The 14,179-nt window shown below is 41.0% G+C and overlaps 1 protein-coding gene and 1 long non-coding RNA gene across 5 annotated transcripts in view; one reads left to right on the top strand and one right to left on the bottom strand.

Moving 5' to 3' along the window:
* The window catches only part of LOC110256427, a 200,114-nt gene extending 198,049 nt beyond the window's left edge, over positions 1 to 2,065 (top strand). For both annotated transcript variants that reach the window (XR_002337915.1, XR_002337914.1), the window contains one exon: positions 736 to 2,065. This is a non-coding gene — a long non-coding RNA (uncharacterized LOC110256427). The remainder of the gene's footprint in view (positions 1 to 735) is intronic.
* The window catches only part of MYRIP (myosin VIIA and Rab interacting protein), a 209,170-nt gene that overhangs the window by 63,030 nt on the left and 131,961 nt on the right, over positions 1 to 14,179 (bottom strand). For 2 of the 3 annotated variants that reach the window (XM_021068254.1, NM_001161754.1), the window contains 1 exon segment: positions 2,424 to 2,560. The exons of the other annotated variant lie outside the window; for it this stretch is intronic. In XM_021068254.1, coding sequence (XP_020923913.1) covers positions 2,424 to 2,560 — 137 coding nt within the window. 3 annotated transcript variants of the gene reach the window in all.

Below are 14,179 nucleotides of genomic sequence, written 5' to 3'. Positions count from 1 at the left end.
GGTTGATTCTAGTGTGTTGTCGGGATCAAGAATGGCAGCTGACAACCACACCAAGGTGTTGGGTGATGAGTAGATGCCAAGGCCAGTGACTCCCCAGTTGTCCAGCATAACCAGGAAGCTACTTAAGCACTGGAAGACTTCTCCACACTTGAGGCGTAATTCAATTTTTTAGGTGGTATATAGATTAAATCTCATTGTTTTATGGTCATGGCATTACAGATTTGAGCATAATCTCAAAAACTGTCTCCTGCCTGCTTGTCTTCACGTTGATGAAAATGAAATCTTAGTTTAAATGGAGATACAAATCATATTAAAGCTGCTGACTCCATACTTTTATGAAGTGTCATGGTACCCACAAAATGCTTGGAAGGTGGAATTGTGCAACATTGAGGACCTAAGATGTGCCAGCACTTTGGGAACACAAAGAAGCTATCGCCTCCCCCCAGTCCAGCAGGAGAGCAGCTTCGTAAACCATCACCTGAATGATAATGTGATGAAAGATGTGGTGAATCATAGCCCAGGACCTAAGTCTGTTTCATTCATGGCAGTTATTCCAGCAAATAATTTGCCTTTGAAAGTGACTCTTGAACATTTCAAAGCCTTTTGCTGGCCCACTTGGAATTCTTGTCCCCCTGTTCCACCTGTGGGGCCCGAGGGAGAAACAGAAGGAGACTTGGGTTGTGCTCCGTTTACAGGGTTCTCTCAGTGTGTTTGCTCTTCCCCATCGTTCTACAGGAAGCAGTGGAGGACACCTATGTGACGTGACTGTGGTGGCATGCAGAGGGTACATGAAGCACACCCAAGGATGAAGAGAGCAAGGATGGGATGCAAATGAGTGAGCCAATGCTTTTCTGGAACTTTCCTGAGGGAGTGCTTTGGCTTGAAAACCTACTCTTAATGGGATTACTTTTAAGCTGTATTTCTTTTGGCCTTCATTCCTAGAGAAACGTTTTTAGAAAAATCAGCAAAGAGAAGATCAAAATAATATGTTGAAACCTTGGGCTCTGCTCTCTTGGCTATAGGCTTCCTGAGTGGTTTGAAAGACAGAGATTCTAACAACTATCACAAAAGGCCCTAATGATTCTCCGCATTTAAGGCTCCCATCCTATTTCCCCCTTGTCTCAGTGGCTGGCATATTTTTAGATAAGACACAACCAAAGACTTTATTGAGAATACAACAATATAAAATAATGATGGTGAAAAAGCTCCAAATGAGATGGATAAGGTTTTGTTTTTTGTTTTTGTTTTTTCTTTCCTATGGATTAAAAAGCATTTACCTGTGTCAGCAAAGTGATGAAAAAAATCTGTCTCTAGATAGAAAAAACAGCCTTTTTTTGGAAGGACATGCTGTTCATATTCTGACAACCATTTCTTTCTACTGGCTGGTCTAAGAAAAATAAAGAATATAATTTCTCATTCTAACTACATTGGTTATTTTAAAGACATAGGTAGAATTCATCCTTCAAGCTTCCTGGGAAGAAGCTGAGATGTTTCTAACTCTCCCATTGCATCAAATTCTGGGCCTGATGTGAAAAGGATTTGGGGGTAGGAAGGAAGGGGAGCAGGGGCCCATGCATATCCTCTGATCGCAGACCTAGTGACTTGCCAATGTCTTAATCATTAGGGAAAGGTGATCAAGAATCTTTAGCTTCTAGGGATTTAGAATTAAAATGTCCACAATAGTATATGGAATGACTGGCCAATAGAGACCTGCTGTATAGCTCAGGGAACTCTATCCAATATTTTGTGATAATCTATACAGGAAAAGAATCTGAAAAAGGATGGGTTGTGTATATGTGTAATTGAATCACTTTGCTGTACAGCAGAAATAATCACAACATAGTAAATCAACTACAATTCAATAAAACTTAAAAAAAAATCAGTGTAGCTAAAAAAAAAATTGTCCATAATATGTAGAAATGCTTTCATCCTCCCAGCTGCCAATATCCAGCCCTGTGGAGATGCCGGAATCAAAAGACTCAAAACTTAACAGAATCTTTGGTGTATGTCCTTCTATTTCTTTTTTTTTTTTTTTTTTTGGCCTGCACCCGAGGCATATGGAAGTTCCCAGGCTAGAGATCAAATCGGAGCTGTAGCTGCCAGCCTACACCACAGCCACAGCAACACGAGATCCGAGCTGTGTCTGTAACCTACACCACAGCTCATGGCAACACCGGATCCTTAACCCAGTGAGTGAGGCCAGGGATCAAACCTGCATTCTCATGGAGCCTAGTTGGAATTGTTACCGCTGAGCTAAGACGGAAACTCCTGTCCTTTTATTTCTGCTCCTCACTAGAACCAGATATTTAAGGCACTCTTTCTGTCCCAGGTGAGTTTTCCATAGTGTACAGGGCCTCCAAGCAAAGTGTCCTTCTACCCCACCAGCCCCGCAAAGGCTCCCACATAGCCCACAGTCGGCATACCCAGGATGTCAAAACACACTCCGCTCTCCAGCCGGTGTTTCCTGTACAGGTTCTTCAAGACCTTGGCGCTTCCAAAGCGTTTGAAGCGGCTCTTCACATTACTGTAGAACCATTCCAGAGACTGGGTCCTTAGAACCCTGAGGACAACACAGAGTTAGAAAACAGAAAATTAGAATTAAAGAACAGAACTACGAAATGGTAGATTGGAAGAGTTGCCACAATACTTTGCAGCTCCTTCCATCAAGAGGTGGAGTGTTATTTCTCTACTCCTTGGACCTGGGATGGCCTTGTGACATGCTTTGACCATGGAGACTGGTGGAAGTGATGCTGTGTAAGTCCTAAGCCTGGAAGCTTCCTCTCTTGCTGCTTGGAGAAGCCCTGCAACCCGTCGTCATGTGAACAAGCCTAAGATAGCCTGTGGGATGATGAAAGGCACTTAGCCTAACCACCCCTCTTACCCCAGCCAATAGCCAGCCAACTCCTAGACAGGTAAGTAAGGTCACTGACTGCCAGTTTCCTGCAGGTGTATGAGTGACCCTAAGTAAGACCAGCAGAACTGTGCACCTAAGCCCATCCAAAGAGCAAGCTGACAAATGCTCGCCATTTGAAGCCACTAGCTGACACATTTAATAGCAAGCTTTATATTTAACATTTACTGCATTAACATTTCTAATTCAGGAGTTCCCGTCATGGCACAGTGGTTAACGAATCCGACTAGGAACCATGAGGTTTCAGGTTCGATCCCTGGCCTTGCTCAGGGTTAAGGATCCAGCGTTGCCCTGAGCTGTGGTGTAGGTCGCAGACATGGCTCTGATCCTGCGTTGCTGTGGCTGTGGTGTAGGCTGGTGGCTACAGCTCTGATTAGACCCCTAGCCTGGGAACCTCCATATGCCACAGGGATTGGCCCTAGAAAAGGCAAAAAGACAAAAACAAACAAACAAACAAAACGAACAAACCAATCAAACAAAAACATTTCTAATTCAGCTTGGGAAAATAAAAAACACAAGTGAAACACTGAGCTCCAGGGCAAAATTCTGCAGCCTCTTGTTCAGCCTGAAGCACTGTGGGAAAGCAGTTTCCTGGTCAGTGCTATCATGCTGGGTACAAAACACTCTTTTCTGCCTGATAAGAACATATGTCTAAACTCCTCCCGTTTGAAGAAAAGCTTCTATTGTTATTTTTCTTGTTTATGAGTGTAACAATGCATACTGCTTTAGAAGTTCAGAAAAGCAAAATGAATATAAATACTTCTAATTCAGTGGAGGAACGAACACATGTACATTTAGCTGCACTTCCTCCCCAGATGCCAGTGAAGTGTGAGAAGATATCCAAAGGGAAAAAAATCTATAGAAATGGAGAATGGAGGTGAGGCAAGAATCAGAGATTTTGACAGATTTCTGGAAAACTGAAAGTGAGTGACAGCATAAAAGTAACAGAGAGAACACTGTCCTGCAAAACAAGCAGAAGGGCTGGGACTCATAGACAGAGAGGTCCAGTTTAAAGTCGTTTGCTGAATACTCAGCCATAAAAAAGAATGAAACTTTGCCATCTGCAGCAACATGGATGACCTTGGAGAGCATTATGCTAAGTAAAATAAGTCAGATACAGTATGATAACACTTACATGTGGAATCTAGAAATACAACAAACTAGTGAATAAAACAAAAAAGTAGCAGACTCATAGGAAAAACAAAGTTGGTTGGTGCCAAGAGAGCAGGACTGGATTATGACATAGTATTCTGAAGGCTAATTAATAATCATATAGTCAACATTGAGGCCTCTAGGCCCCCATCCCTATTCCCATACAAATGGGTAGCTAGTCCAGGGATGCTTTGTTCTAGATCAAAAATAACCCGTTCTATAATAATATTGAACAGTCTGCTTGAGGACTGGGACTTCAATATAGGGATTACCACCCTGCAGTGAAGCCCTCCTTGTTTAGCTGGGGAAGACTTCACATGCCTGCCCACCAGATCCTACCCATGTACCCCAAAGCCACGCTTGCCAGTTGCCTGGCTTTCAAACTTGGAGTCCTTCCCTGACTGCCTTAAAAATTACCACCACCCTGCCAACATATCTTCAATGCACTTACTCCCACTTTTGCTCCCCATATTTTTTTTTTTTTTTATTTTTTTATTTTTTTTTTTGTCTCTCTTTTTTTTTTTTTTGCTATTTCTTTGGGCCGCTTCTGCGGCATATGGAGGTTCCCAGGCTAGGGGTCTAATCGGAGCTATAGCCACCAGCCTACGCCAGAGCCACAGCAACATGGGATCCGAGCCGCGTCTGCAACCTACACCACAGCTCATGGCAACGCCGGATCGTTAACCCACTGAGCAAGGGCAGGGACCGAACCCGCAACCTCATGGTTCCTAGTCGGATTCGTTAACCACTGCACCACGACGGGAACTCCTCTTTTTTTTTTTAAATTACTCAATGAATTTTGTTACATTTATAGTTGTAAAATGATCATCACAACCCAATTATATAGCATTTCCATCCCAAACCCCCAGAGCATCCCCACACCTCCAACCTGTCTCATTTGGAAACCATAAGTTTTTCAAAGTCTATGAGTCAGTATCTCGTCTGCAAAGAAGTTCATGTGTCCTTTTTTAGATTCCACATGTAAGTGATAGCATATGATGTTGGAGTCTCACTGTCTGACTGACTTCACTTAGCATGATAATTTTTATGTCCATCCATGCTGCCGCAAATGCTGTTATTTCATTCATTTTAATGGCTGAGTAATATTCCATTGTATATATATACCACATCTTCCTTATCCACTCCTCTGTCAATGGACATTTAGGTTGTTTCCACGTCGTGGCTATTGTATATAGTGCTGCCATGAACATGGAGTACATGTACCTTTTCAAGTCATGGTTTTCTCTGGATAGATGCCCAGGAGTGGGATTGCTGGATCAAATGGTAATTCTGCTTTGAGTTTTCCGAGGCATCTCCATACTGTTTTCCACAGTGGTTGCACCAGTTTACATTCCTACCAACAGTGTATGATGGTTCCCTTTTCGCCACACTCTCGCCAGCATTTATGTTTGTAGACTTTTGGATGATGGCCATTCTGGCTGGTGTAAAGTGGTACCTCATACTAATTTTGATTTGTATTTCTCTAATAATGAGTGATGTTGAACATCTTCCATGTGCTTCTTGGCCAACTGTATGTCGTCTTTGGGGAATTGGCTGTTTAGATCTTCTGCCCATTTTTTGATGGAGTTTGTTTGTTTTTTTGGTGTTGAGCTGCAGAAGGTGTTTATAAATTTTGGAGATTAATCCCTTATCAGTCAATTCATTTGCAAATATTTCTCCCATTCTGTGGGTTCTCTTTTCATTTTGTTTAGGGTTTCCTTTGCTGTGCAGAAACTTTTTAGTTTAATTATGTCCCATTTGTTTATTTTTGTTTTTCTTGTCATTACTCTAGGAGGTGGACTGAGAAGATATTGCTGTGGTTTATGTTGGAGAGTGTTTGGCCTATGTTTTTCTCTAAGAGTTGTATAGTATCCAGTCTTATATTTAGGTCTTTAATCCATTTTGAGTTTATTTTTGGGTATGGTGTTAGGAAGGGTTCTAATTTCATTCTTTTCCATGAGGTGGTCCAGTTTCCCCAGCACCACTTATTGAAGGGGGTGTCTTTTTTTCCATTGTATATTCTTGCCTCCTTTGTCACAGATTAGTTGACTATACTGCATGGGTTTAATTCTGGGCTTTCTATCCTGTTCCATGGATCTCTATTTCTGTCTCTGTGCAGTACCATATGGTTTAGATGACTGTAGCTTTGTAGTATAGTCTGAAGCCAGGGCACCTGATTCCTCCAGCTCCATTTTTCTTTCCTAGGATGGACGGCTTTGGCTATTCTGGGTCTTCTGTTCTATTTAGTTCTAGTTCTGTGAAAACTGTCCTCAGAAATTTGATAGGGATTGCACTCAATCTGTAGATTGCCTTGGGTAGTATAGTCATTTTGATAATGTTATTTTTTCCAATCCAAGAGCATGGTATGTCTTTCCATCTGTTTATGTCCTCTTCTATTTCTTTCATCAGCATCTTATAGTTTTCAGAGTACAGGTATTTTGTCTCTTTAGGTAGGTTTATTCCTAAGTATTTTGTTCTTTTTGATGAGATGGTAAGTGGGATTGTTTCCCTAATTTCTCTTTCTGATACTTCATTGTTAGCACATAGAAATACCATCAATTTCTGTGTATTAATTTTGTATCCTGTGATTTTGCCAAATTCATTGATGAGCTCTAACAGTTTTCTGGTAGTGTCTTTAGGATTTTCTAGGTATAGTATCATGTCATCTGCAAACAGTGATAGTTTTACTTCTTCCTTTCCAATTTGGATTCCTTTTATTTCTTTTTCTTCTCTGACTGCTGTGGCTAGGACTTCCAAAACTATGTTGAAGAGTAGTGGCAAGAGTGGACATCTTTGTCTCATTCCTGATCTCAGCAGGAATTCTTTCAGCTTTTCACCATTGAGAATGATGTTAGCTTGGGTTTTTCATATATGGCCTTTATTATGTTGAGATAGTTTCCCTCTATGCCTACTTTCTGAAGGGTTTTTTTTCAGAAACGGGTGTTGGATTTTGTCAAAGGTTTTTTTCTGCATCTATTGAGAGGATCATATGGTTTTTATTCTTCAGTTTGTTAATGTGGTGTATCACACTGATGGATTTGCAGATGTTGAAGAATCCTTGCATCCCTGGGATAAATCCCACTTGACCATGATGTACAATCCTTTTAATGTATTGTTGGATGCAGTTTGCTAGTATTTTGTTGAGGATTTTTTCATCTATGTTCATCAATGAAATTGGCTCTAGTTTTCTTTTTATGTGGTATCTTTGTCTGGTTTTGGTATCAGGGTGATGGTGGCCTCATAGAATGAGTTTGGAAGTGTTCCTTCCTCTGCAATTTTTTGGAATAGTTTCAGAATAATAGGTGTTAGTTCTTCTCTAAATGTTTGACAGAATTCGCCTGTGAAGCCATCTGGTCCTGGACTTTTGTTTGTTGGAAGTTTTTAAATCACAGTTTCAATTTTAATACTTGTGATTGGCACATTCATCTATTCTATTTCATCTTGGTTTAGTCTTGGAAGATTGTACTTTTCTCAGAATTTGTCCATTTTGTCTAGGTTTTCCATTTTATTGGCATATAGTTGCTTGTAGTAGTCTCTTATGACACTTTGTATTTCTGTGATGTCCATTGTAACTTCTCCTTTTTCATTTCTAATTTTATTGATTTGAGTCCTCTCTCTTTTTCTTGATAAGTCTGGCTAAGGGCTTATTGATCTTGTTGATCTTTTCAAAGAACCAGCTTTTAGTTTCATTGATCTTTTCTATGGTTTTCTTCATTTCTATTTCATTGATTTCTGCTCTGTTATGATTTCTGTCCTTTTGCTAACTTTAGGTCTTGTCTATTATTTTCCCTCTAGCTGCTTTAGATGTAAAGTTAGGTTTTTTATTTGAGCTTTTTCTTGTTCCCTGAGGTAGGCCTGTATTGCTATAAACGTCCCTCTTAGAACTGCTTTTGCTTCATCCCATAAGTTTGGGAGTGTTTTCATTTGCTTCTAGGTATTTTTTAATTTCCTCTTTGATTTCTTCGGTGACCCATTGGCTGTTTAGTAGCATGTTGTTTAGTCTCCACGTGTTTGTGTTTTTTGTAGTTTTTTCTTGTTGATTTCTGGTCATATAGTGTTGTGGTCGGAAAAGATGCTTGATATGATTTCAATTTTCTTAAAATTACTGAGGCTTGATTTGTGGCCCATAATGTGATCAATCCTAGAGAACATTCCATGTGTACTTGAGAAGAATGTATATTCTGCTGCTTTTGGATGGAATGTCCTATAAATATCTATTGAGTCCATCTGGTCTAATGCTTCATTTAAGCCCTGTGTTTTCTTGTTGATTTTCTTACTGGATGACCTGTCCATTGCTGTAAGTGGGGTGTTAAAGTCCCCTACTATGTTTATATTATTGTCAGTTTCTCCTTTTAAGGTTGTTGGCAGTTGCCTTATATATTGAGGTGATCCTATGTTGGGTCCATATATATTTATAATTGTTATATCTTCTTCTTGGATTGATCCTTTGATCATTATGTAATGTCCTTCCTTGTCTTGTAATATTCTTTATTTTAAAGTCTATTTTGTCTGAGTATTGCTACTCCAGCTTTCTTTTGATTCCCATTTGTGTGGAATATTTTCTTCCATCCTCTCACTTTCAATTTGTCTGTGTCCCTAGAAGTGAAGTGGCTCTCTTGAAGACAGCATATACATGGAACTTGTTTTGTATCAATTCGGCCAGCCTATGTCTTTTGGTGGGGGCATTTAGTTCATTTACATTTAAGGTAATTATTGATATGTATGTTCTTATTGCCATTTTAATTAACTGTTTTGGATTTTTTGTTGTTGTTGCTCTTTTTTCTTCCCTTCTTTTGTTCTTTCTTGTGGTTTGATGACATCTTTAGTGTTGTATTTGAGTTGATTTTTCTTGTGTGTGTACCCATCCTAGATTTTTGGTTTGCAATTATCCTGAAGTTTTGATATATACATGAGATTGTTTTAAGTTGTTGTTCTCTTAATTCAAATGCATCTCCAGTGTCCTGGATTTGTACCCTCCTCTTCTCACAACTTCTGATTTTGGTAGCATATTTGTGCATGGATGACTTCCTGCCTTTACTGTATATATGCCTTTACTGGTGAGCCTTGTCATTTGTGTTATTTTTGTTTCTATTTGTGGCCTTTTCTTTTCCACCTAGACAGGTTCTTTAGTATTTGTTGTAAAGCTGGTTTAGTGGTGCCGAATTCTCTTAGCTTTTGCTTATCTGTAAAGCTTTTGATTTCTCCTTCAAATCTGAATGACAGCCTTGCTGGGTAAAGTAATCTTGGTTGGAGGTTTTTTCCTTTCATCACTTTAAGTATATTGTACCACTCCCTTCTGGACTGCAGAGTTTCTGCTGAAAAAATCTGCTGATAACCCCTTATCGGGGTTCCCTTGTATGTTGTTTCTTTTCCCTAGCTGCTTTCAATATTTTCTCTTTGTCTTTAATTTTGGTCAGTTTGATTAATATGTGTCACAGGGTGTTCCTCCTTGGGTTTATTTTATATGGTACTTGTGCTTCCTAGATTTGAGTGAGTGGTTCCTTTCCCATGTTAGGAAATTTTTTGGCTATTATCTCTTTGAATATTTCTTCTGTAACTTTCTCTTCTCCTTCTGGCACCCCTATAATACAGATGTCAGTGCATTTAATGTTGTCCCAGAGTTCTCTGAGACTGTCTTCATTTCTTTTCAATCTTTTTTCTCTTTTCCATTGTGCATCAGTGATTTCCACTAGTCTGTCCTCCACCTTGCTTATTCCTTCTTTTGCCTCCTGTATTCTGCTTTTGGTTGCTTCTAATGAATTTTTTATTTCAGTTATTGTATTTTGCATCTCTGTTTGCTTATGTTTTAAATCTTGTATTTCTTTGCTCAGTGTTTCCTGTAAATTATCAATCTTTTCCTCTAGTCTATTTCCAATGTCCTTCATCATCTTCACTATCATCAGTTTAAAGTCTTTTTCCTTCTGATAATCTCCAGATCATTTAGCTGTTTTTCTCATTTTTTTTTCTTGTTCCCTTCTCTGCCTTTTAATTTTTATAGATTTTTGGTTTGGCCTCCTTTTTGCCAACAGTAGAGTTGTAGTCTCTCTTACTTCTGATGTCTGCCCCCCTTGTGGCTGAAGTTGTTATGGGGGCTTGCTGTAGGCTTCCTGATGGGAGGGACTCATGCCTGCCCCCTGGTAGGTGGGGCTGATTCCTGTCCCCCTGTTGGGTAGGGCTTTGTCTCTGGGTGAGATTAGAGGTGGCTGTGTGCCTGGGGGGGGGTCTTTAGGCAGCCTGTTTACTGATGGTTGGGGCTGTGATCTCACCTGGATTATTGTTTGGCCTTGGGCTTCTCAGTGCTGATGGATGGGGCCAGATTTTCCCAAAATGGCCATCTCTAGAGGAACACATGCTGATGAATATTCCCAAGAACTTTGCCTCCAATGTCCTTCCCCCACAATGAGCCACAGTCACCCCCTGTTTTCCCAGGAGATCCTCCAAGAACTGAAGTCAGGTCTGACACAATTCCTATGTAGCCTCTACTTTGCCCTGGGACCCAGTGCACATGAAAGCATGTCTGCACCTTTCAAGAATGGGGTCTGTGTTTCCCCCAGTCCCATGGCGCTCCAGTGCACAGCCCCACTGGCCTTCAATGCCAGATGCTCCGGGGCTCTTTCTCCCAATGCCAAATCCCCAGGCATGGGGACCCGACATGGGGCTCAGAGCTCTCACTCCTGTAGGTGAGTCTCTGTGATACAGTTACTTTCCAGTCTGTGGGCTTCCCATCTTGCAGGTATGGGTTTGCTAATATTGTGTAATCACCTCTCCTACCATCTTGATGTGGCCTCCTCTTTGTCTTCTGGAGTAGGATATCTTTTTGAAAGTTTCCAGTCCATTTGGTTGAAGGTTGTTCAGCATTTGGTTGTAATTTTGTTGTTTTTATGAGAGAAGATGAGCTCCAGTCCTTCTATTCCACCATCTTACTCCCATCTCTGGATTTCTCTTGTCTCTCTCCCCATATTTCTATAGAGTTCTTCTCTGTACCTGATGTTTAATTTTATATAATTCATTACTTATAAGATAATCAGTACATTAATATGTTAATTAAGAATTGTTAAATTTCTTTGTCACCTAATTCCTGTTTCCGATAGAGCATAAGTTCATGGAAGAGAGGTTTCCACTCCTGTATCCCACGTACCTAAACCACTGTATCCCAATGTACATAATGGACACTCAATACAATCTAGTAAGTGGTGGACGAAAACAGTTTTAAACCTAGTTTTTTCATTTAATATTCCTGAATGACTTTAATGTTGTTGAATAGTCTTCCCCACAACATTTTTAGTAGCCCCAGAGTTTGCCATAGTGTAAACATAGCAGGTTTTGTGTGTCACTGGTCTTGTCTTTTGACGTTGAATTTGTTCATTTCATTTGCTACTAAAAGCAATTCTGTAATGCATATGTTGGCAGCTAAATGTTAAACATATCCACAATTGTGGATTTATGAATTGCTGGGCTCACTGATGTCCGTCTTGCAGAAAGTTTTACCAATGTCACTCCTTGCCTGCAGTATGACATTTTAAAGTCCTCAAAGTAGCCTCACATTGAAAAGAAACCCCCAATGGAGTGGCCAGTTGCTCCATGGAAAAGCCCATGCCTGGTCCCTAAGTGAAGCACAGGCAGGTAGACAAAGGGCAGAAGACAAGCCTCCTTTCCTCCACTCTGGTTTGGTAGATGAGACAGCAATCAGAGGCTTGCCTTCACTGAGGAAGAAAATCAGCTGTAAGACAGAATGACCGAATATATCATCCTTTTGTATAAAAGTACACTGTTACAAGTTTCATTACTATTAATGAAAATGAATACAATTTGAGTGCTTGCTCCATCTTAGACACTGTGCCAAAACTTTACTTGAATCATTATTTAATTCTCACAGAGTCCAGAGCAGTGGATCAGAGCAGGGGTTCTGGGGCAGGTTGGGACTCGCCCAGGCTCTGGCATTTACTGCCTATGTGGTCGTGAGAAATTACTTAATCCCCCGAAGCCTCAGTTTCTTCATCTATGAGACAAGGATGATGACAGTAACCACCTTATAGGGCTCTTTCGAGGATTAGATGCTGTAACACAAGCAATACAGTGTCTGGGACAACAAGGGCTCAGTGGTTTCTTATGACAGCTCTGGAAGGATAAGTCCCATTTTTTATAAGTGAGTAAATCTAGCTGCAGTGAGAATTAGGCTATGGCCCAAAGGACCAAGTGCATGAGCAGGGATTCAAAAGTGGGAGCTCAACCATGCACACATGCTGGTCACAGGCACCCCATGTGGAGAGCCACTGGTTCTCTTCAGTGAATTTTCCTATAGCATTTTAACTCATTACAACAAGTATCTGTCATTTTTATTTAAAAAACCCTATAAAGCTATTTTTAGAATTTAGAATAATATAGCAGAAAAGAAAAAAAATAAAGACTGTGTCCTTGGAAATCATAACCTCTGGGCTTATGATTTATTTGATAATTTTGAAAGCACAAAAGAACTGTGACTGTAGCAGAGAAATATTCCCCAGGCTGCCTCTCCTGCACATTGCTCTGCTCTCTGAGCAGCTGACCCCCCAGGAAGGAACTGCTGTGGAGCTTGGCACTGCAGGGCTCAGCACTGCAGCTGGGGGGCGTCCACGACGGTATTGGTGGGGGATAGTGGTTACCTTGCCCCTCATTCTTCTGGCAACAGGAATTTCTTTTCTTTGGGACACTCCCCCTCCTTCCCAACTGAGTCTATGATGTTCTAGGAAGCCTGGCTGGGGCAGTCACATGACTTATACCTGCCAATCAAGGTCCAAGCTGCTGTTGGAAAGAGATGCTCCCTTTCTGCTGGACTGCTAGGTGGCAGAATGAAAGCTGGGGGCTGCCTGGGCCACCTCTGCCATCACTTGGGAAGGTATTTATGTCTTCTCAAAAAAAGCAGATCTGACAGTGAGAAGGGCTAGGATTCTATTGATACACTTTGAACACCTGGGTCTACTCAAGCCCGAGGACCACCCTTAGACTTTTCCATTACATGAACCCATAAAATTCTCTTTTGTTTAAGTCTTTAAAAATTTGTTTTAGTTAAAAAAAAAATTGGCCACACTCACAGCCTATGGAAGTTCCTGGGCCAGGGATCAAACCCGTGCCACAGCAGTGACTCAAGCTGCTGCAGTGACAACATCAGATGATCCTTAACCTGCTGTGTCACAAGAGAACTCCTTCTTTTAAGCTTTTCTGAGTTGAGCTTCTATTATTTGCAAACAAGAACCCTAATGCTTCAAGTACATCATAGGATAAGCTCTCTATTCCGTGGTTATACCAAAACTCTATGGCATTCAGAAGCACTTTGAAAACCCTGAAAATAGAATGCCTCAGCTTGCTCACGTCACAGACTGAAATCAGGGCACTTACTGGGCTGCTGCAAGGTGGGAGGATGGCACTGATTCCTTGGAGAGTGACCTGCAAAACTATAGCCCGATTTATGACTAGAAAGCTTTCCATAAGAAGTGATGTGTTTTAGATTATGTTTTGACTTGGAGTTAATATGGAGAGCTTTTCTGCAAGCCCCAGGGAAGGCTCAGTCATGATTATCTTCATTTCATATTACTGCTTTTATTTCACTTGTTTAAAAATTCATGACTCAGAGGAAACTCAAAAGATGCATGTGGGATAATGGGGCAGAGGTGTGGGGAGAAGGCCGTGAGGATGAGGACGTCAGCACCCAGGATGGACTGGCTAAGTTCTGCAGGGTCCCCAGGCCACCCTCATGTCTCCAGCTTCACCCTGAATAGACAAGGCTTCAGGCAAGGCTATATGAGAATGAAGGAGCCTTGTGTCAGCATCCCACTGGTACAGAAGGCAGAGTGGAATCTGTGTCTGTGTGTGAATTCCTTCACTTTCTCACTCATTCATTCTCCATTCCTTGTTATTTACTGAGTGCCCTATGTGCTAGCAATATGGGCAGTGAAACTCTGAACCATACAAGTGTGCCTGATGTGTCATGAGATGGAATCAAAAGTCAAGCCAAAGGCATCTCCGGAATGGCCAGACAGTCTGTGTCCCACAGGCAGTGAGTTCCGGGTCATTCCCACAGATGTGCAAGGAACAGAGCCCACTCTGATTTACGACTTAGGCATTTTTTCCTGGACATTC

Source organism: Sus scrofa, chromosome 13, assembly GCF_000003025.6.
Source record: "Sus scrofa isolate TJ Tabasco breed Duroc chromosome 13, Sscrofa11.1, whole genome shotgun sequence".
Lineage (NCBI taxonomy): Eukaryota > Metazoa > Chordata > Mammalia > Artiodactyla > Suidae > Sus > Sus scrofa.
This window is presented reverse-complemented; position numbering and strand designations above follow the sequence as displayed.